This window comes from Oryx dammah, unplaced genomic scaffold (assembly GCF_014754425.2).
Source record: "Oryx dammah isolate SB20612 unplaced genomic scaffold, SCBI_Odam_1.1 HiC_scaffold_2, whole genome shotgun sequence".
Lineage (NCBI taxonomy): Eukaryota > Metazoa > Chordata > Mammalia > Artiodactyla > Bovidae > Oryx > Oryx dammah.
In genome coordinates this window covers 72,735,442-72,759,388 of record NW_024070186.1, presented here as the reverse complement: position 1 = coordinate 72,759,388, position 23,947 = coordinate 72,735,442, and the positions used below count along the sequence as shown (strand labels likewise).

The window sequence follows — 23,947 nt, the reverse complement described above, 5'->3', positions numbered from 1 at the left end:
TATGTTAACAAATAATACTAATAGCTCACCCTTATTTTGCACTTAACCATGGCCAGGGTTTAATTATTTCACATGTACTAAGTAGTAATCTTAGTATATTTCTAAGATTCTTTGCAACCCCGGGGACTATAGCCCGCCAGGCTCCTCTGTCCATGGGGATTCTCCAGGCAAGAATACTGGAATGGTTGCCATTCCCTTCTCCAGAGGATCTTCCCAACCCAGGATTCGAACCCGGGTCTCCTGCATTGCAGGTGGATCCTTTACCACTGAGCCACCAGGGAAACAAGTAGTAATCTTGCCGTCCTTCCATTCCTAATCTAATTCCTTCAACAGTCCCATTAGGTAGGCCCTGTTCTCTTTTTTTCAGGTGAATATACTAAGCAGCGGAGTGGTCATCTGAATTGCCTGAGATCTCCAAATTAGGTATTGGTGAAGCTGAGATTTGAACCCAGGCAATTTGACTCCGGAATTCATACTCCCAGTGACCACATTAAACTGCTTCTCTGGGTGCCACTATAGCAAATACCATGTGCATTTCTTTCTTTTTTTTTTTTTTTTTCAGGGGACTCCCGGCTTTGTCGGTGATGGCCAAAACAAGATTTCCATGTGCATTTCTAATTTATTTTATTAGAAATTTTATTTTCACATGTATTGCTTAAAATAAGATACTGATTATAAAAGCTTGTTTCATAGATTTTGTGTTAAATATACAGACACACACATATATAAACCTGTAAGTCAAAAGTGACTTTATCAAGAATAATTCATTTTGTGGCAATAACCAGAGAGAGATTTACCTTGAAGATGATGAGCTAAAGCTTCAGTCCCTTCTCTTGTATGGGCACCTTTGAAGATTCTATACCTATTTTTTGTACTTTTCTTAAAGTGGGCTCCCAAATTGTTTTTGTTTCAAGCCTTACAAAAGTTAGAATTGTCCCTGAGCATGGCACAGTAAATTAAATTAATTTAGAATGTGACAGTTTAAAAAAAGTCAGTCTCAAAATATTTTCTTCATGATAGGCATCAGGAAAAGTAATATAAATACATTACAAACTTGAAAAATACAAGATATGGAAAACAAAATCATGATAAGTATTAGCATTTCTACATATTTGTCTTCTGTATTTTCTAGTAATAACATTTCAATATCATGATAGTCACACTATTTTATATTCTGCTAAATAATTACTTGTTGAATTAATGGAGGGCCAGAAGAATGTGGTGCCAATAACTGAGGAAAGCAGAAATCAAAATGTATTTTATATCTGATTAGAACTATTGAGCTTATTTGAAAGGTGGGATAGGTAACAATCTTCAAAGTGTACTATTTTATCTAAAAAAAAAATCAGACTCCTTCCTCACTTTATATTCAGTATACATTCTAGATGAATTAAAAGTGTAAACAGGAAAATAAAAACTTTAGAACTCTCAGAAAATATCAAGGCATTCCTACTAGAAACCAGCTGCATCTGTGTATCTAGCCGGACCCTGGCAATGACTGAATTGGAGTGACTGGGATTTGATGCACTTCCTGATTCTCAGACACTGTGCTCCAGAATCTCTACATTAGATAAAACAACATAGAAAAGGATCATCAGAAAAGGGGAAATAATAAGAGTGATTTGACAACTGTAGGAATCCTAACAGAACACAGATCGTCAGAGGGCTTCCTTTGTAAAGAGCCAAGGGAAAATGTTTCCAATTTTTGAGAAGTCAGAAAAGAGCTGTTCTGTGCTCTTGGTGTGGCCTCAAGTGTTCCTTTCAGAGCTTGGAGTTCCTGCTCTAGTGTCTCCTTTCCTGGGACAGCTAAAGGATAAGGGGGAATCAGTGGATGTGGTAAAGTCAGGAACTTGGACCTCTATAATGAAAGGAAGATTACTAGGGGGAAAATAGAATCTCTTGGGCTTTTGATTCTTAATTGATTTCACAGATAAGTTTATTCAAAATAATGATAGCAAGAATGAGTTTGGTGTTGGTAGCTTACAAGTAAATAAAAACAGAAAAGATCAAGGAGGCAAATCCAAAAGGAAGAAATCAGCTCCTATTATTTTGTCAAGAGAATATGTTGGACAAATTGGGACATTTTTAAATAGAACATTCAGTAGAAGTGATACATCAAGGAAAAACATATCTTCCAAGTGGTTTAATGAAGTGTTTCATGAGGTGAACAAAAAGGAACAGAAATGAGCCATTGTGCTGAAATAGGACATCGGAAGACTTCCTGGGTTTTTTAAAATTTCTTGTATGTTTGATACTTTTTATTCTAAAAACTCAACCGAGGGCTTCCATGGTGGCTCAGTGGTAAAGAATTCAACTGCCAGTATAGGAAACACAGGTTTGATCCTTGAATCAGGAAGATCCCCTGGAGTAGAAAATGCCTATCCACTCCAGTATTCTTGCCTGGGAAATCTCATGGACAGAAGAGCCTGGCAGGCTGGAAGAGAGTGAGACACAATTTAGCAACTAAATAACAAAAATTCACCTGCAAAAAAAGTCTATATTATAGTGGTGAATGTGTGAAATTAACTACAGTGTGAACATATCAAAATGAATCTCCTGGAAAGAATGCTTTCACGTTCACCAAATGGTCTGGTTTACCCTTCTTTTTTTAAATGTTAGTTGCATTTATTCTTAATATGATTTCGATAATTATACTATGTTACACTCAACATTAAAGTGACTTTTTTTGTTTTTTTTGATTTAGTATTAATATGTTCTAAAAAACTAATGATCCATGTAAATTTATTCCCTAACCTTTCTATGGATAAGCCCTTGTAATTTTCAGTCTGCCTTAGTTTAAAATCTGACTATAAGAGTTGCTTTTTTAAAATCCTCCAATCATTAAAAAAAAATGTTGTCACTGACTTTTTGAGGATACATGACATGCAGCTATAATTTGTAATTTTGATATAGTCAGATTTATCAGTCTTTCCCTTGTCGGCTTGTATTTGCTACTTGCTCCTGCTGTGAGGTCATAGATACGGTCTCCAGTGTTTTCTCAGTTTTCTTACTTCTCACTCATTCCATGTATATAATTTTTTTTCTTGAATGTTCAACCTACAAATGGAGACTTTTCATTGGGTTTTTAAATAGGCATGTAGAAGTGCAGGTGTTTGGTGACCACCATGGCAATGTCGTGTACTTGTTTGAAAGAGACTGTAGTGTACAGAGGAGACATCAGAAGATCATTGAAGAGGCCCCAGGGGTAAGGATCTTGTAAAGAAATTTGTCAGCTTTTCTATATTGTAAACCCCAGACTTTCATGTCAGAAATCTGTGAAGCTAGTGTCTCCCCCAAAGTGCTGCTGAACAGCTACTCTCCAGTAGTAGTAATCCGATTTCACTGTGGTGCTAGGGATGAGGAGCAGGTTGGTGTTCAAAGGGCACACTAGGGCTTGGATCCTTCTGGATAGTGTCTAGAAAAAGCTGCTCTGATCCACTTTGGACCTGACTTACAGTGAACAGCTACTGTTTCCATGCAGATTTTAAATTGTAATTACCTAGCATGTTTGCAGAATGTTAATTGAATATATTCTTTCTGAAGAAGACTCCTTAACTGCTACTTCAGATGTTCCTAAAATACACTAATGGTATTCCCAACTTAAAGGTTTTATTGTATAGGAGAGCTATTTGCTTTTATTTGGCAACTTTGTCCCCTTAGAATTGTGTACATCTCTTTGAGACTACCTCTTGATTGGCTCAGCTTGTTTTCTGGGTCATGGCCTACTCCTGCTGCTGCTGCTGCTGCTAAGTCACTTCAGTCGTGTCCAACCCTGTGCGACCCCATAGATGGCAGCCCACCAGGCTCCCCCGTCCCTGGGATTCTCCAGGCAAGAACTACTCCTAGAATTACCTATTTTGGGATTTACATTTCTTTGCAACCTGCTACTGCTATAGTCCTCTTTTGTGTCCAAAGTTATATATGAGTTTTTTAAAATATGTATTTCTAAAAGATCATGGATCTAAAGTTTCTGGTTAATCAGTTTGTTATTCTCATACTATATTCAGACTTTAATTTCTGTTGCAGAATATATTGTACTGTTTCAAGTTGTTGTTCAGTCACTAAGTCATGTCTGACTCTTTGAGACCCTATGAACTGCTGCACACCAGGCTTCCCTGTCCTTTACTGTCTTCCTGTGTTTGCTCAAACTCATGTCCTTTTGAGTCAGTGATGCCATCCAACCACCTCATCCTCTGTCATCTCCTTCTCCTCTGGCATTCAATCTTTCCTATCATTGGGGTCTTTTCCAGTGAGTCCACTCTTTGTATCAGGTGGCTGAAGTATTGGAGCTTCAGCTTCAGCATCAGTCCTTCCAATGAATATTCAAGGTTGGTTTCCTTTAGGATTGACTGGTTTGATCTTCTTGTGGTCCAAGGGACTCTCAAGTCTCCTCCAGCATCACAATTTGAAAGCGTCAATTCTTTGGCACTTAGTCGTCTTTATGGTCCAAATTTCACATCCTTACATGACTACTAGAAAAACCATAGTTTTGGCTATATGGACCTTTGTCAGCAAAGTAACATCTCTGCTTTTTAATATGCTAAGTTTGTCCTTTGCTTCCAAGGAGCAAGCATCTTTTAATTTCATGGCTGCAGTCACCGTCTGCAGTGATTTTAGAGCCCCCCAAAATAAGATCTGTCACGGCTTCCACTTTTTCCCTTTTATTTGTCATGGAGTGATGGAACTTGATGCCATGATCTTAGTTTTTTGAATGTTGAGTTTTAAGTCAGCTTTTTCACTCTCCTCTTTCACCCTCATCAAAAGGCTCTTTAGTTCCTCTTCATTTTCTGCTGTTAGAGTGGTATCATCTGCAAATCTGAGGTGGTTAATATTTCTCCTGGTAATCTTGATTCCAGCTTGTGATTCATCCAGCCTGGCATTTCACATGATGTAGTCTGCATATAAATTAAGTAAGCAGGGTGACAATATACAGCCTTGACGTACTCCTGTTCCTATTTGGAACCAGTCTGTTGTTCCATGTCTGGTTCTAACTGTTGCTTCTTGACCTTCATACAGATTGCTTAGGAGGCAGGTAAGGTGGTCTGGTATTCCCATCTGTTGAAGAATTTTCCACAGTTTGTTGTGATCCATTCAGTCAAAGGCTTTAGAGTAATCAATGAAGCAGAAGTAGATGTTTTTCTGGAATTCTCTTGCTTTTTCTATGACCCAGTGAATGTTGGCAATTTGATCTCTGGTTTCTCTACCTTTTCTAAATCCAACTTGTACATCTGGAAGTTCTCAGTTCACGTACTGCTGAAGCCTAGCTGAAGGATTTTGAGCATAACCTTATTAGCATGTGAAATGAGCACAATTGTCTGAAGTAAATGTCAACAATTTCAATAAATCCTTATTTTCAAGCAGTGATTGCATAAATAAAAATCTGTTGAGCACCACTGAACAATGTTAAAAAGTTTTGCCTACTTTTGATATACATTTTTCTTTATGAACGCCTTTTTTTTTTTGGCTGTGCCATGCAGGATCTCAGTTCCCCAACCAGGGATTGAACCCATACCTCCTAAAGTGGAAGTTCAGAGTCTTAACCACTGACTATCAGGGAAGTCCTTGAACATTTCTTATTAACTTACAATCTCAAGGTTTACCTTTATTCCAAAGTAATTTTGGGGCATATGACCCATATTCCTTTATTCATCTTGAAACAAAAAGAGATTGTTCAAAGTTTTAGTACTGATACAAGTAATTTTAAGTGCACACATGGCCATGAAGTTTATTTTGGTGAATCCCCTGGTGGTCTAGTAGTTAGAACTTTGCACTTTCACTTCCATGGGCCCAGGTTCTATCTCTGGTCAGAGAGCTAAGATCGCAGAAGCCAAAAACGCGGCCAAAAAGAAAGAAAAGATGGTTATTTTGTAGGTATTAAGTAATATCTGCAATTCATAGAAATTACTAACAGAATCATTATACTTTGGTATATAGACAGTTGAACTGTGGGTAAGACAGTATTTCATGATGAAATAGATATTTATCCTTATTATCTCTTTAATGTAGTATTTGAGACATAGAAATGTAACATTGAATCTTAATTGAAACCTCTCGTAGAACCAAGTACTAATGGAAATTTATTGCAAATATTTTTTCATAGCCTGGTATTAAACCTGAAGTAAGAAAAAAGCTCGGAGAAGCTGCAGTCAGAGCTGCTAAAGCTGTAAATTATGTTGGTGCAGGTATTTTAAGTTTGCTTCTAATAGAAGGGGAGGAAAAACTATTTGTGTTTTGAAAGGCAAATGAAATATATAGTTTTTAAATCATTGACTTTCAAACTTTTGACTATATCCACATTAAGAAATACATTTTACATTTGGATCCAGTATGTGAACATAAATGTTGGTTTATATACATGTATATTTGGGGGGAAAATCATTTAAATAGTACTTAGCCTAATTATATGTAATGCTATTTGATGTTTTCTATTCTATTTTAAAATAAAATCATTAAAATGAAATTTTTTGCATTTTTTAAAATTAGTAAATTTTAGCTTTTTAGAGCAGTTTTAGGTTCAGAGGAAAATTGAGCAGCAAGTTCAGAGAGTTCCTATGCCCCCGGTGCCCCCACACACACAGCCTCCTCCTCTAGCAATATCCTGTACCAAAACAGTACTTCTGTTACAACTGATGAACCTGCATATACACATCTTTATCACCCAGGGCCCACAGTTTACAGTTTGGGTTCACTCTGGATGTACATTCTTTGAGTTTGGAGAAGTAGATAATGACATGCAGCCCACATTTATCCACCATTGTAGCATCTTACAGAATAGTTTCAGTGCCCTAAAGATACTCTTAGTCTTCCCTATCTCCAGTTCCTGACAATCACTGATTGTTTTATTGCCTCCATAGTTTGTCTTTTCCAGAATGAATCATACAGTACATAGCCTTTTCACATTGTTCAGATTGGCTTCTTGCACTTAGTAATATGTATTTAAGTTTCCTCCATATGTTTCCATGGCTTGATAGCTCATTTCTGAATTATAAATAAAGCTACTATAAACAGCTATGTACAGGGTTTTGTGTGGACATAGTTTCAGTTCTTCTGGGCAAATACCAAGAAGTATGATTGCTAGATCACAGGGTAAGAGTATGTTTGATTTTGTAAGAAACTACCAAACTGTTCAAAAGTGGCTGTGCCATGTTGCATTTACACCAGCTTGTGGGAGAGTTTCTGCTGCTCTTCATCCTTACCAGCACTGGTGTTGTCAGTGTTCCAGGTTATGGCCATTCTAATAGGTGTGTATCTCAGTGTTTTAATTTGCATTTCCCTGATAACGTCTTTAAGTTGGGAAGAACTGACATTTGATAATGTTGAGTCTTCCTACCCATGAACATTTTTCCATTTATTTAGTTCTTCTCAATAAATGTTTTAAATGTTTAAAATAATAAAGCAAAGGAAAATTTCTATTAAAACAAAAAGAAGACATTAACATAATGTTTAGTTACTGAGTAATCTCCCAGTGGGTCACTAGAAGAAGGACTTTTTTAAAGATACTTCCAAAGTGCGCAGTCAAGAGAAAAAAAATGTTGTGTTTTTCTCCACGAAGTTAGAGTGAGATGGGATGTCAGAGTGTGAGGTTTCTAGGGACTTGATGTACAGGAGCAGCAACACATGGTCCAGTCATGTTCTCACTGCTCTGACAGCTGACTGATTCATAACTTGGGCTTGCCATTTGCTCAAAACCCCAAATGTACTTTTCTATTGTTAATTTCATTTGGCTCCCCAAGTTTTGAGAATCATTTGCTGCTGCAAAATTTGAGATGTTTTCTTCATGAAAAGCAAACTGTTTACTATTCAATGAAGGTGGCCATAAAGCTGGATATGATCTTTTGTGAAAGATTTTGATTCCTATTGACTAAATGCTGTTGAAATGTGACCACTGTATTTTATATTTTAGGAACCGTGGAGTTTATCATGGACTCAAAGCACAATTTCTACTTTATGGAGATGAATACAAGGCTGCAAGTGGAACATCCTGTCACCGAGATGATCACAGGAACTGACTTGGTGGAATGGCAACTTAGGGTGGGAGTATTTTTTCTGTTAAAGATCAGTGTTGAGAATATGTTCCCTTCTGGCCTCTTAAAGGAAGGTGTCACTTTGGATAAGGGTTCAGTTCTTCATGGTTGTCATAAGTATAGGAAAATGGGAGGTTAATGGTGACATTACATTTGATGCACTTTATGGACTCAGATTTCTAATCTTTCACTTAGCATCTTTCCCCCTTAGATCTGGGGCAGCCAACAGGCGAGCTGCTGTCAGTGAGGCTTGCTTGTGACCACTTTGTCTCAACGCAAAGCCTTGTCTTCTACCTGAGGCCACATCATTCAGGACCAGGCCGTCATTAGATTTTAGAGGCAGGATAGATGCTTGCCAAGGTGAAATAAGCTAAGAGGAGTTGAAAATGAAGAGCTAAAGGAACAGTTCAGATTTACAGAGTGGTCTCTGTGCAAGTTCTGACACACTATTGATGGCCCATAAAGGGATGAGTGTGGCCATTTAGAATAAATGTCTAAAAAATGTCAAAGCACTTTGACATTGCTATGACACATCTACTGTATTCTACTGAACTAGTACGTCTACAGCGTCTCCTCACAGGCCTGAATCAGAGTTTTACAAAGCTTATTGCTTCAAATATTAATGACAATAAATTTGACTGTTTTGTTCTCTTTATTAAAAACAGATTTTTACAGTCTATTGTTTAACATCATAATGTTTTTAAGTAGTATGAATGTTCTTAATCTCTGTAGGGTTCTTTGTTCTCTATATATCCTGAATCTAGATTATTTTTTCAGTGTTGTGATGCTAAAGTCTTGATTATTTTGATAATTTTATCTTTGCAAAATTTCTGTGGACAATAATATAACATTCCTTTTGCTGCTTCTTGGGAATGATTGGTGGTTTTAATTGAGCTGTAAGATTCTTCTGGCCTCTGTAGCCTTAGGAGCTACACATCAGGGTAGTAAGTGTTAGTAAGTGTCAGGAACTGTATTGGGTTTAGAAACTTTTGAAAAGAGTGCTTATGTTTCCAGAATTCAAGGAAAATAATTTTTCTTGAGTAGTAACCAGAAGAGTTCAGGATTTTTAAATCATGAAGGAGTAAGTGTTTCTAAGAATGAAGGAAAAGAAAGCTTTTGGATATGAAGGGGAACCAGCAGGCATTTATGTCTGCAAGTCGAGAAACTGTAAGAGTTTTAGAAAGAGAAATAGGCTTTTATTATCTGAGGAAGGTTTCTAGAGCTTAGGGATGCCACTGGACCTTATTTATGCTATTCAAGACACTTTGGAATCTGGCTTCCAAGCAGAAGTAAAACAACGGGTCTCACCATGTGGTGAATCAATGAGTTCAAGCTCCAGGGCCTATCTCTCGAGTCACTAGCTTCTTGGAGTGAGTGTGCAGTGATGTGAGCCCCTGGTTGCAGGCTCAGATGGTTAGCAGTGTTAGGAGAGGCTGGTGAAATGTCCAAGGTCCAAGGGGTTCCAAAGAGTCAGTGTCTAAGCCCGAGTGAACTCAGATGGTATAGATTTCCAAGTACTCAGAAACATGGTTGGGCCAGTCTCTTCTGGGTCCAGAAAGAAGCCAACTTCAGAGGGAAACAGATAAAGATAAGTCAGGTTGAAATTGAACTATATAGTCAGAAATAAAATCACATCTTAGAATATGAACATATAGTCATTCTTTTCCTTTTTTATACTAAAACAAATAGAATTCCTTACCAAAACATTACAGAGGATTTTATTATAAAGGATAGGAATGAAAAAATAAAAGCTAACACTTACTGAGTATTTACTGTATGCCAGGCATTTTTCTCTGAAGCATTAAGAGGTTACAGAAACTTACCCAGAATTGAGTATGCCTAAAACAGAAAAAGTATAGAGACAGAATTTGAACCCAGGCAGTAGGGCTGCAAAGTCTCTGGTTCCAAACACTATGCCATAAAGGCATGCAGTTTAGTCCATTTTCCTTTCATTTTCACTGTTGTAGCTCCTGATTTTTCTTATTTACAGATTTTGAGAGATGAAACCTTTGCTTGTTTTATACTTACCTATCTAGTGCAGTGTACTGCTGAGTTACTAGTTTTTTGCTATATCTTTTGCCATTTCAGTTTGTCGTTTTCTCATCTTGGAGGAAAACTCAAGGGTAAAGAGTGACAGTGTGCCCTCCAATAGCCTTTTCCAAATTATTCTAATTGAAGAGAGAGATTTGTTGTATTGGTATATAAGAGCCAAAATAATAATAATTAGAGTGATGATTAACAATGCTGATTATCCTGTTTATAATCTGGTGTCCTACAATATATATAAAATAACAAAATTTAAAAACATTGTGTTCCCCTGCCTGTTTTGCTGGATCACTTGGTGGTGAAGATAACAAGGATGACGAGTGCCATTCTTTAGCCATAGCTGTGAATATCGTCCTAAACACCAACTAACAATTTACTATAAGAAAAGATTGACATGGTAACTGAGTGCTAATATTTTAAGTGAAAACTGAGACTATCTTGCCAGTAAGAAGTTTTAGTTTCCATTATATTGATAAAGCTCTGATACTGGTACTTATAACTTAGTCATCAGTTTGCCTGTTTTCTCTATTTTAAAATTGTAGAGACCTATTGTAATTAATGCAGTATTTCCAGGCTGCATCTGTTTTTTAATCTATTTTTGCTTTTGCCTAATACCCAAGTGGGTGGACAAAATAAGAGTTTTTAATTGGCTTCATTATAAAGTCTAAATGTACATTTTACGTAGAAAAAGGCAAGACCATTTATGCAGTCTCATAGCCGCTATCAGGTGGATTTTCATAATAAGCACATACTCTTCTCTTACCAGATTGCAGCAGGAGAGAAGATTCCTTTGAGCCAGGAAGAAATAACTCTGCGGGGCCATGCCTTTGAAGCTAGAATATATGCAGAAGATCCTAACAATAACTTCATGCCAGGGGCTGGACCGCTAGTACATCTCTCCACCCCTCGAGCAGACCTTACCACTAGGATCGAAACTGGAGTACGGCAAGGTAAAGTGAAATTAAAGGACAAAGTCTCAGTGGTTAAAATTTTTTGGTACATTATTGGTTTTGGATAGGGTCTTTTCCTGTGTCTTGTGGATGTATCTAGTATGTTTTCAAAATAAAGGATTTCTTTGATTTCTCAGTAATCTTTTCCTTTTGGAATAGTCACTTTTAAAGAATAACTAGTATTGGGGCTTCCCTGGTGGTCCAGTGGCTAAGACTTTAAGCTCCCAATGCTGGGGGCTGGGGTTCGATGCCTGGTTGGGGAACTAGATCCTGCATACTGCAACTAAGACCCATTGCAGCTGATTATGAAGAATAAAAAAAAAAAAACAACAACAACAGATGGCTAAACTTTTTTTTTTAAAAAAAAAAAAGAAGAACTAGTATTTTTAAGCAGTACTGCAGTCTTTTTTGAAATGCAGCAGCACTTAGTCAAACCTCAGCAACAAATATTTTCTAGTATTGTTTTATATTTTTATTTTGCCTAGTTCCAAATATAATTTAAGGTGACTGATATCTGCTATGCCCAAGGCACTCTGCCTTCAAGTTACTAAAAGTCAAACTGAAAGATTAATAAACTTAGTGCAAGCTAAACAGTAATTTTAAAAAGTTAAAAAAAAACAATGCAAGAGCTAGTACAGTTCACATATGATTAATAACCATGGTCATAACAGTTATTTAGCGCTTACTATGTACAGGTACTGTTCTAGGTGTTTTTTCTACATGGGCTCCTTTACTACCATATGATCACCTCCATCTTCCAGATGGGGAACCAGGGCACAGAGAAGTGCCTTCTCCAAGGTCACCGTTGGAGCCAAGCTGTAGACTCGGGCATCCTGGCTCCAGGTCTATGAGCTGAGCCACCACCATCTATTGCCACCTTACCTTTAGTTGCCAGAGAAGTTATACAGATGGTGAGTGATAAAATATAGAAATCCTCAGAAATAGCAGGTTATGTTAGGCTGGTGTAATCGGGACATGTTTCTAAGAGGAAGTCTGGAGTGAATTTGAATAGCCAGATTTAAAAGCATACAGAAAAGTGAAGAAAAGAGGATTTAACAAAAGGTGTGTTTGAAGAACTGAGAGAATATGTGGCTGGAGAAAAGAATTCAGGGTGGTGAGTAATTGGAGATGTGGCTGGAGATATAGAATAAGAGCAAATCATATAGGGTCTAGAAAGCCAAAATGAGGAATTAGGACTTCTTAACAATAAATTGCAGGTGATACCACTCTAATGGCAGAAAGTGGAGAGGAACTAAAGAGCCTTTTGATGAGGGTGAAAGCAGAGAATGAAAAAAATGGCTTAAAACTCAACATTCAAAAAGCAAAGATTATGGCATCTGGTCCCATCACTTTATGGCAAACAGATGGGGGAAAAAATGGAAACAGTGGCAGATTTTGTTTTGAGGGGCTCCAAAATCACTGCAGATGGTGACTGTAGCTATTAAATTAAAAGACGCTTCCTCTTTGGAAGAAAAGCTATGACAAATCTAGACAGCATATTAAAAAGCAGAGACATCACTTTTCTGACAAAAGTCCATATTAGTCAAAGCTGTGGTTTTTCCAATATTCATGTATGGATGTCAGAGTTGGACCTTGTAAAGAAAGCTGAGTGCCGAAGAATTGATGCTTTCAAATTGTGGTGAAGACCCTTGAGAGTCCTTTGGACAGCAAGGAGATCAAACCAATCAATCCTAAAGGAAATCAACCCTTAATATTCATTGGAAGGACTGATGCTGAAGCTGCAATACTTTGGGTACCTAATGTGAGGAGCCGACTCATTGGAAAAGACCGTGATACTGGGAAAAATTGAGGGCAGGAGGAGAAAGGGGTGTCAGAGGACGAGATTGTTGGATGGCATCACCAACTCAATGGACATGAGTCTGAGCAAACTCCAGGAGATAGTGAAGGACAGGGAAGCCTGGCATGCTGCAGTCCATGGGGTTGCAGAGTCAGATATGACTTAGTGACTGAACAATAACTACAACAATAAACTGGCAGCATTTTGAGAGCTCTGGATAACCTACAGCAAGTTTGGAAGTCAGTAAAGTTTTTAGCATATCAGTGAAACTTCATGGAGAGAAGAGGGGACTTGCAATAGGAAAGAAAAGGAATCTAAGGCAAGCAAAGCTTGCAGTATAGTTTAATAAAAGTGCTCAAAGGATAACAGATAAAATTCTCAGACAGACTCCCCGATTTATCCTGGCCCTGGGAAGGATAATCTAGTACAGGAGGCTTTCCCCAACCCTCTTTTGTGTCCCCTTGTGTATTCCTTGGGATTCCCCCTTCATATCATCTCATGATGATCTTTTGCTCCTTGTCTAATTTCTCCATTAGACTAGGAGTCGTACAAGAGGGACTAGGTCTTCTATGTTATATTTGCAGGACTTTACTCAAGCTGAGGCCTGGAAAGTGTTCGGTATGTGTTGGTGGATGGATGGATGGGTGGATAAGGGAGTGTAATCTAACCTCTTGATTGTATAGATGAAGACTCTGGGGTTCAGAGGGGTCAAGTGATCTGCCAAAATCACAAAAACATCTTTTAACAGTATTCTTTGTATACCTCATCCTTTTGACTTGAACCATTTCTAACCAGTGAAATGTGCATAGTTCAGTTTCTTATTCTCTGAGACTCTGACACAGTAATGATAGCTGCTGTTTATCAGCTCTGCCAGGTATGGCAATTTGGCACTTGATTGTCAATCCTCCCAGCAACCATATAGAATAGAGGAATTATTTTCTTTATTTTTCTGATGAGGAAACTGAGCGGGTGGAGGCAAGGAAACGCCAAGGACAGAAGTGATTGTGATATGAGGGTTTCCACTGACTTCCAAAATAAGACGGGAAGAGAAGATTCAGAGGAAGTTAGGATGGGGCAAACCAGCCTGTGTGTCATTGGATGACTCTTTTGGGGCATGGTGCTCTTGATAACCATACCCTCCTTCAACTTATGTTTTTAAATCCCTTTGAGCCTCAGTTCCTCATGAATAAAGTGGTGGTAATGATATCTGTCATGAGAATAAAGTGTGAAATGTACAGAAAGCCCCAGGAGAATGTCTTGCTTGTCATATTTTCTCTCTTCTAAGTTTTAACTTTAGTTTCTGTGGTTTTTCAACTTCAGGAGATGAAGTTTCAATGCATTATGACCCCATGATTGCCAAGCTGGTCGTGTGGGCTGCTGATCGCCAGGCAGCCTTGACGAAACTTAAGTACAGCCTTCGACAGTACAATGTGAGTGAGCTGGAGCCGTGTTAGTGACCGTGATGATCTCTGGATCTCTATAGCCAAGCGTGTCCGTTACGACTGGTCTACCTTTGTCCTTGTCAACTTATTTTTACCAATTTCCCATATGTCACAACAAAATTATTTCACATGGGAGAATTTCCCATGGGTCAGAATACAGTTTGAAGACTTCTGATTTCAGCTAGAAAGGAAAGATTACAGGACTAAAACTATTAGCATCAGCGTTAACCTCAGTGGGATTCAATGTGAAATTTCTACTCAACCTGTAGATAAGGCCAGCAACACAAGTGTGGCCAATCCTCTGATGTTATTTTCTGTCAAGGAAAATAATTATGTTCAGTTTTATCCATTTGAAAGAGTTTGTTGCTTTTCTGTAACTATGCATTTCCTTGGTGCAATAAGCCCCATACTATGCTGATTTAGTGTCATAGAAGGATTTCTTACTAACCCATGATATTCAAGTTACTGTATTTCGTGAATGGATCAAACCTCCAGTTTCTGTGGCTCCACCCACACTCTCCTCCTTGTGACTCCTTTGACACACCCAGCATGGAGCCACATGTTCCCTTTCTCCCTCCAGAATTTTCTTGCCCCATGTGATCCCCTCCTCACTGCCCTCAGCCCTGCTCACCATGATCCTTAGAGTTCTTCCCAGGCCTCCCCACAGGACCCTTTGCTGCTCTCTGTTCCTTTGAGTGAGTGATTGATTGAAGCCGCTCAGCCGTGTCCGACTCTCAGCGACCCGTGGACTGTAGCCCACCAAGCTCCTCCGTCCATGGGATTCTCTAGGCAAGAATACTGGAGTGGGTTGCCATTTCCTTCTCCAGGGGATCTGACATTATAGTAGATGTTTATTTATAGATACTGTTATTTGTCCCTTGATGTAAGCTTTGTGATGGCAAGGACTTTGTTTTGTTCCTCGCCGTGTCCCCAGTACTGGGGTCAGAGCCTGGGACCTAAAATGCTCTCAGTAAATGGCTATTAAATAAATGGATGAATGAGAAAATGCATGAATGAACCTAAGAGCTCAGACAGCTGGTTTTGTCCTAGATCCCATTTATTGGGTGGATTTGGTTTAATTCTATACCTTTTCTTATTTTTATATCAGTGTGTACAAGTTGAATTTTACTGTTCAGAGGAAGCTCTTTTCAGGTTGTATAATCCTACCCATCCCCTGTGTAGCAATCCTATTCTGTCTGCAGTCTTCTTTGTTCATGGGAGTGTTCTGAGAAGCAAGTCTTCAGTATCTTGCACATAAATCTCATTTCAGTTTCTTAATGTTTACTTGCTTTCCTAACCTAAGTCAATTGAACATCTCCACACTACCTTCCCAACACCATTTCCTACATCCTGTTTATCATAGTGAATTAATGTAATGTGAAGTGCAAATGCATAATGATGGTGAAATGAATTTGTTTTGTTTTTCCTGAGAGTTAGTCATGGTCAAGAATACTTAGTAGAAAGAGCTGATGCCATAGATATGTTTTCCTGAGTATGTTGTTTTCCCCACTCACTGGGGACATGGACATTTTTTCCTCCCTAGATTGTTGGACTGCACACCAACATTGACTTCCTCCTTAGCCTGTCTGACCACCCAGAATTTGAAGCTGGGAACGTGCACACTGATTTCATCCCTCAACACCACAAAGAACTGTTGCCTGACCGGAAGACCACAGTCAAGGAGTTTTTATGCCAGGCAGCTCTGGGCCTCATCCTCAAGGAGAAAGCTGTGTCTGATGTCTTCAAAATTCAGACACAAGGTATGGAATATTTTTCTATTTCTTCTGCTTTGCAAAATTTTATGAATAATCATTGAACATGCTTTTTTTTTTTTTTTTCCCCATGCTGCATGGCTAATGGGATCTCAATTCTCCAGCCAGGGATTGAACCCAGGCCACAGCAGTGAAAGTCCAGAACCCTAACCACTAAGCAACCAGAAATTCCCAGTTTTCTTTTGTTGCCACTCCTGCCTCCCTTTTCTTCCTTCAGTGACTGACACCGTCTTCTGCTAAAGTGTTTTTTAGTATCAAGTAGAGCTCTTTACATAATATGGGTGCACCCAACAGCATGCTTTAACCCATTCAGTGTAACTTAACCCATCACCTAAACAACATAGAGATGGACTTATTTTCAAGAAAACACCAATTCTCCCCACATCTTATGCTGTTATCCCTTACAACTTCTTTTTGTTTTGTTTTTTTATAATTCACTTTTTATTTCCTTCCAACTTCTTGTATTCACCACTCCCTGCTTAGTTGTATCCTCCATACCTGCAGCAGCTTTCTTGGTCCTAGAGACAAGACAGAGCATTGGAGATGCTCAGATTCCCTTAAGTTACCCATAATTTATTGTTGAGTTAGTTCTTCTGCTCTCTCTTTTTAAAAAATATTTATTTGGCTGAGTCAGGTTTAAGTTGTGGCACATGGGATCTTTCGTTGTGGTGCACAGACTCTCTAGTTGTGGCACACAGGCTCCAGAGCGTGTGGGCTCAGTAGTTGCCACAATTGGGCCTAGTTGCTCTGTGACGTGTGGGATCTTCGTTCCCTGACTAGGGATCAAACTTGAGTATCTTGCATTGCAAGGCAGATTCTGAACCACTAGACCACCAGGGAGGTCTCCTTCTTCTCTTTCTATTCTGAGATTAAATTTCTGACTAGCTAGATACCTAGGTATTTCATCACATCATAGAGTCTGGGACTATGACAGAGATTCATCCTGGCTGCCATGTGTGTGCATCCGTGCGTCAGCATTCCCACTGAGTTGTTGCCCAGCATCTTCCTAACACCTCAGGAAGCTGGGAATTCATGCAGAAAATTCATTAGTCAATTACAGTTTCAGTCAATTCTCCATTAAGAAGTTCTTCCCACTTGGTTGAGCAAAATCTGAGCTCTCCCACATTTGCTCCATAATATTTCCTCAGGCTACCTCTGATCTTTGAAGCAAACAGGGAAAAAAACCCTGAATCCATTTATCCCTTCATTATTATTAGGATTATTATATTATTATAGGATCCTATTATTCAGATCTTTAATTTCTAGATTCATTCAAGAAAGTGATATTGAGGGCTTCCCTGGTGGCTGAGTGCTAAGGAACCTGCCTGCCAATTCAGGAGACACAGGTTCAATCCTTGGTCCAAGAAGACCCCACATGCTGTGAAACAGCTAACCCTGTGCACCACAGCTATTGAGCCTGTGCGCTAGAGTCTGGGAGCCGCAGCTACTGAGCCCATGTGTTGCAACCACTGAAGCCCCTGCAGCCTAGAGCCCTGTGCTCCACAGCAAGAGAAGCCACTGGTGAGAAGCCCACCCACCGCAACTAGGCGAAAAAAGCTCACACAGCAGTAGAGACCCAACACAGCCATAAATGAATTAATAAGTAAAATTTTAAGTTATAGTGAAAGCTTAAAATATATAGCTATATTTGGAGATTTGTGCTCTGTCCTCATTTTGTCCTTTTACATTAAATAAATTCATCTACCTATACCCCAATCTGGTATTCCTAAGCCTGGACTTAGCTGTTTTAGAATGGAGTGTCCTCTTACTCTCACTTTCCTTTTTAAATTAAAATTTATAAGCAGCCCAGAGGAGTTTCAGAATACATTGCTTCAATTTAGCTACTCCGTAGCTCCTGGAGATTATCTAACAGAGGGTGAACACACAAGTCTCTAGGGGAAGACCAGTAACAGAGAAGAGCGGAAGAGGCCAGGTGAAAGAAAAGTAATGGGCAGTGAGGATTCGGGTAACCTGGAATGCATTTGCCCTGTCAAAATTGTGACCAGTGTGCAGTTTATGCTGCCAGAGGTGGAAAGTTGAGGTTGTAAATATTCTGATTTTTCAAGAAAAACTGGGAGTTTTTTCATGTAAAATTTCCTGAGATGTAAATAAAAGTGTCTAAATTTAAAGCATTGCTTAGAATAAAGAAAACATATTTGAGCTGTCAGTATAGGACCTCTGTTTTATGTTTTCTTTTGTTAGTAGGCCTGATGTTCATAAATTTGTTGTTGAATTTAAAATTTTTTCTAGATCAATACTCTCCTTTTGCATCCAGCAGTGGAAGAAGACTGAATATCTGTTACTCTAGAAACATGACTCTTAGGGATGGTAAAAACAGTAAGTAATGTTTTATTGAAAAAGAAATGTGCTTCATAGAAATAGATCACATTTACTGGAAGAAAAAAGAATTCAGCCTGTCCACGATCAATTACATTCTTTAAGATCCCTAGCCTAAACATTGGAAGGAAGCATGCCAAAATAATAGAATTGACTGGCTCTGGGTGGTAGAGTTAATGATATTTATTTTTCTTTTTCACACTTGTTCTATATTTGGTAAATATTTTTAAAATAGGTCATAAAACATACATAGAAAAATGAAATGAAATATATAAAACATAAGTGAGATTACCATTGGATGCTGGGATTTGAGGCACTTCTTTCCCTCCTCTTCTTTGTACTTTCATGGCTCTGCCATTTTTCTTCTGCGAGTGTGTATGACTTCTAAAGAAGAAAGTAACCAAAACTTCTCCACGGGAGGAGGATTGCCCACCCCACCACTCACCAGGGAGTCACTGTTAGACCCACTTATTGCTGATGAAACTGAGACAGGGGAGGTGCAGTTACTCAAGGCTATTAGGTAGCAGAACCAAGACTGACACCCAGTCTTTCTGGCCTTGCCCCCTGTGCTGTTTCCACCACTTATGTCAGCCAGGCCAGAAGCCAGGGGCCTGAATCAGGGTAGAGTGATGGGAATGGACAGGGAGAAATGCAGAGCACAGGTCTTCAGGGGGAAGAACTTGGCAGCTCTGTGGTGACTGTTGGAGGTGAAAAGCAGAGGAAGAGGATAAGGCAAGAATGACAAGTTATAAACCTGGATGATGAGCAAATCGGTGTCAGTCGTGGAGTTCACAGGTCAGGAGGGAAGGCAGGTGGAAGGGGTGATGATTTGTTGGCCCCATTAGGTTTATTTTAAGATGCCAGTGGAGGATCCTGCTGGGAATGACTAACCAGAGTTCTGGAGTAGGAAGGTCAGGCTGGAAGCAGATTTGAGCTGGGAGCCTCAGAATGCTGGTAATGTGTCAGGTGTAGGGGAAATGACTTTGGTCTGCATGCTCTGCCCCACAAAGTTTCCATCTCCTAGGATAGTCTTTAACCTATTCTCTAGTCACATAATGATATATTTTGTATTATATTTGTATAGTCAGATACAGTTTATAAATTGCTTTCACATTCATTTAATCATTTACATTCTCATACCCAGTTAATGGGTCAGAATGGATCAGAAAAGCAGGATTTTATTTTATTTTTTATTTTTTAAAAATTTATTTATTTTAATTGGAGGCTAATTACTTTATAGTATTACAGTGATTTTTGCCATTCATTGACATGAATCAGCCATGGGTGTACATGTGTTCCCCATTCTGAACCCCCCTCCCACCTCCCTCCCCATCCCATCCCTCTGGGTCATCCCAGTGCACCAGCCCTGAGCACCCTGTCTCATGCATTGAACCTGGACTGGCGATCTGTTTCACATATGATAATATACATGTTTCAGTGCTATTCTCTCAGATCATCCCACCCTCTCCTTCTCCCACAGAGTCCAAAAGACTGTTCTGTACATCTGTGTCTCTTTTGCTGTCTCTCATATAGGGTTATCGTTACCATCTTTCTAAATTCCATATATATGTGTTAGTATACTGTATTGCTGTTTTTCTTTCTGGCTTACTTCACTCTGTATAATAGGCTCCAGTTCCATCCACCTCATTAGAACTGATTCAAATGTATTCTTTTTAATGACTGAGTAATATTCCATTATGTATATGTACCACAACTTTCTTATCCATTCGTCTGTTGGTGGACATCTAGGTTGCTTCCATGTCTTGGCTATTATAAACAGTGCTGTGATAAACATTGGGGTACATGTGTCTCTTTCAATTCTGGTTTCCTTGGTGTGTATGCCCAGCAGTGAGATTGCTGGGTCATATGACAGTTCTATTTCTGGTTTTTTAAGAAATCTCCACACTGTTCTCCATAGTGGCTGTACTAGTTTGCATTCCCACCAACAATGTGAGAGGGTTCCCACACCCTCTCCAGCATTTATTGTTTGTAGATTTTTGGATCACAGCCATTCTGACTGGCATGAGATGGTACCTCAATGTGGTTTTGATTTGCATTTGTGTGATAATGAGTGATGTTGAGCATCTTTTCATGTGTTTGTTAGCCATCTGTATGTCTTCTTTGGAGAAATGTCTGTTTAGTTCTTTGGCTCATTTTTTGATTGGGTCATTTATTTTTCTGGGATTGAGCTGCAGGAGTTACTTGTATATTTTTGAGATTAATTCTTTGTCAGTTGCTTCATTTGCTATTATTTTCTCCCATTCAGAAGGCTGTCTTTTCACCTTGCTTATAGTTTCCTTTGTTGTGCAGAAGCTTTTAATTTTAATTAGATCCCATTTGTTTATTTTTGCTTTTATTTCCAGTATTTTGGGAGGTGGATCATAGAAGATCCTGCTGTGATTTATGTCAGAGAGTGTTTTGCCTATGTTCTCCACTAGGAGTTTTATAGTTTCTGGTCTTATGTTTAGATCTTTAATCCATTTTGAGTTTATTTTTGTGTATGGTGTTAGAAAGTGTTCTAGTTTCATTCTTTTACAAGTGGTTGACCAGTTTTCCCAGCACCACTTGTTAAAGAGATGGTCTTTAATCCATTGTATATTCTTGCCTCCTTTGTCAAAGATAAGGTGTCCATAGGTGCATGGATTTATCTCTGGGCTTTCTATTTTGTTCCATTGATCTATGTTTCTGTCTTTGTACCAGTACCATACTGTCTTGATAACCATAGCTTTGTAGTATAGCCTGAAGTCAGGCAGGTTGATTCCTCCAGTTCCATTCTTCTTTCTTAAGATTGCTTTGGCTGTTTGAGATTTTCTGTATTTCCATACAGATTGTGAAATTATTTGTTCTAGTTCTGTGAAAAATACCATTGGTAGCTTGATAGGGATTGCATTGAATCTATAGATTGCTTTAGGTAGTATACCCATTTTCCAATCCATGAACATGGTATATTTCTCCATCTATTTGTGTCCTCTTTGATTTCTTTCATCAGTGTTTTATAGTTTTCTATATATAGGTCTTTTGTTTCTTTAGGTAGATATATTCCTAAATATTTTATTCTTTTTGTTGCAGTGGTGAATGGAATTGTTTCCTTAATTTCTCTTTCTGTTTTCTCAGTGTTAGTGTATAGGAATGCAAGGGATTTCTGTGTGTTAATTTTATGTCCTTTACTATATTCCTTGATTAGCTCTAGTAATTTTCTGGTAGAGTCTTTAGGGTTTTCAATGTAGAGGATCATGTCATCTGCAAACAGTGAGAGTTTTACTTCTTCTTTTCCAGTCTGGATTCCTTTTATTTCTTTTTCTGCTCTGATTGCTGTGGCCAAAACTTCTAAAACTATGTTGAATAGTAGTGGTGAGAGTGGGCACCCTTGCCTTGTTCCTGACTTTAGGGGAAATGCTTTCAATTTTTCACCATTGAGGATAATGTTTGCTGTGGGTTTGTCATATATAGCTTTTAAGAAAAGCAGTATTTTAAATGTCTTAGGATCACAGAGATGATCATACCATGGATGGCAGATTTGGGCCGTAAGCCAGAACTTCTCTTTCCCAATTAATTACGTTTTCTACTATGACACTACAGCCTTTCTTGTTGAGGGGAAAATATCCGAAATTTCCTATAACTGTAAAAGAGTTAAAACTTCAGTTTTAAACAAGAAAAGTCTGAAATTCACCTTTATTGACACCTGACTTTTTAAAAATTTTTAAACTTTATTGTCAGGGAGTTAAAAGATGTTGATGTCCCTAAAAACTAGTTTTCCTTAGGTTGAAAGTGAGGTTTTTCAGAACCTCAGTTACTGAATAAATGTATGTCTTCTAACTGTTCTTCAATTTCCCCACTTTTTCCATAAAGATGTAGCCATAGCTGTAACATATAACCATGATGGATCATATAGCATGCAGGTAAGCCTCCTTGGTTTTGTTCTACAGCTCAGAGCTGAATCTGATTTCTCTCATACTGAGTAGAGCATGTTTTCACTCTTTACTATCTTTGAAGCCATTGATTATCATGTCTATAGTTAGGAGAATGTCATGAGCTTTTATTTCAGACCAATTTGGAAAAATTACCCCCTATACAGTTTCTGATTATTTACTCAGTTTGGCTGTAATTTCCTTAAGAATAAAAACTTGGTTAAAAAAAAATGATAATAATATTTGAATAAGACACCTAAAAAGCCCCTAAATTATGTGAATGTATTTATATCTAAAGCAGCAGTTCTCAAATGTTTGGTTTCAAGACCTCTGTACACTCTTAAAAGTTATTGAGATTCCCCAAAGAGTTTTTTTTTTTATTAGTTACATCTATTAATATTTACCATTTAGAAAATTACACTGAGAAAAAAATTTGTTATTGTTTTAATGTATGTTTTTAAAATGTACATATGTAATTTGTCATTTTACCCATTTTTAAGCATACAATTTAATGGCATTAAATACATTCACATTGTTGTGCAACCATCACCACTATCCATCTGCAGAACTGTTCTCTTCCTGCAGAACTGAAATTCTGTTCCAATTAAACAGTAAAAGAGTCCACTCCCCCTTCTCTACCCACCCCTCCTGGGCCCTGGCAATCACCATTCTACTTTGTCTCTGCAAATTAAACTGCTCTAGGCACCTCATATAAGTGGAATCATTCAGCATTTACTCCTTTTGTAACAAGCTAATTTCACTTAGCATAATGTCTTTGAGGCCCTTCCATTGTTGTAGTATCCATCCAAATTCCCTTCCTTTTTAAGGCAGAATAATATTCTATTGTATGTATGTACTACACTTTATTTATCCAATCTAAATACACAGATGCGTAGCGGACACTTGGGTTGCCTCCAGCTTTTGCCTATTATAAATAATACTTCTGTGAACATCTGTATACAAGTATCTCTTTGAGACCCTATTTTCAATTATTTTAGGCATGTACCCAAAGAAGTAGAATTCCTGTATCATATGGTAATTCTCTTTTTAATTTTGGGGGGAACTACCATACTCTTCCATAGTGTCCATACCATTCTACATTCCCATCAGCAGTGCACAAAAAATCCAATTTATCCACGTCCTTCCTTGCCAACACTTATATTCTAGCTACTTTGTTTTGTTGTTGTTGTTATTGTTTTTATTAAAAACAAAAAAGCCCTAAGGTATGGAAGTAGTATCTTACTATGGTTTTGATTTGTATTTCCATAATAACTAAAGATGTTAAGCATCTTTTTACGTGCTAATTGCCTATCTGTTTATCTTCTTTAGAGAAATATCTATTCAAGTTATTTGCCTTTCTAAAAAAATCTGGCTGGGTTTTTGTTGTTGAGTTGCAGGATAAACTGAGAAAAGATTATCACCAAGCACACATTCCATTAGCCATCAGAGTAATATCATTATCATGTGTCCTACAATCTCTAGAAAAGTCCACTATATACTTATAAGAGAATGAGAGTAGAAAGAAGACAATATTATGTTATTAAGAAATTGTTTGACTTTATGGAACTCCTTAAGGGGTTTGGGGGACTCCAAGGGATCCACAGGTCATACTTTGAGGCTTTTTAGTCAAAATTTTTGTGATAGACCTCAATTTTTAAAAATCCATTACA

General features: G+C 38.2%; 1 protein-coding gene across 5 annotated transcripts in view; it reads left to right on the top strand.

Annotated features, from left to right (window-relative positions):
- MCCC1 (methylcrotonoyl-CoA carboxylase 1) overlaps positions 1-23,947 on the top strand; it is a 55,301-nt gene that overhangs the window by 22,999 nt on the left and 8,355 nt on the right. For 4 of the 5 annotated variants that reach the window (XR_005723115.1, XM_040251702.1, XM_040251700.1 and 1 more), the window contains 8 exons: positions 3,094-3,205; positions 6,101-6,182; positions 7,904-8,031; positions 10,837-11,020; positions 14,139-14,248; positions 15,804-16,020; positions 18,283-18,369; positions 22,219-22,268. Coding sequence is in view for 3 of the 5 variants with exons in the window: in XM_040251702.1 (XP_040107636.1) it covers positions 3,094-3,205; positions 6,101-6,182; positions 7,904-8,031; positions 10,837-11,020; positions 14,139-14,248; positions 15,804-16,020; positions 18,283-18,369; positions 22,219-22,268 (970 nt within the window). In the remaining 2 variants the exon portion in view is untranslated. The remainder of the gene's footprint in view (positions 1-3,093; positions 3,206-6,100; positions 6,183-7,903; positions 8,032-10,836; positions 11,021-14,138; positions 14,249-15,803; positions 16,021-18,282; positions 18,370-22,218; positions 22,269-23,947) is intronic. The other variant, XR_005723116.1, reaches the window with a different exon arrangement.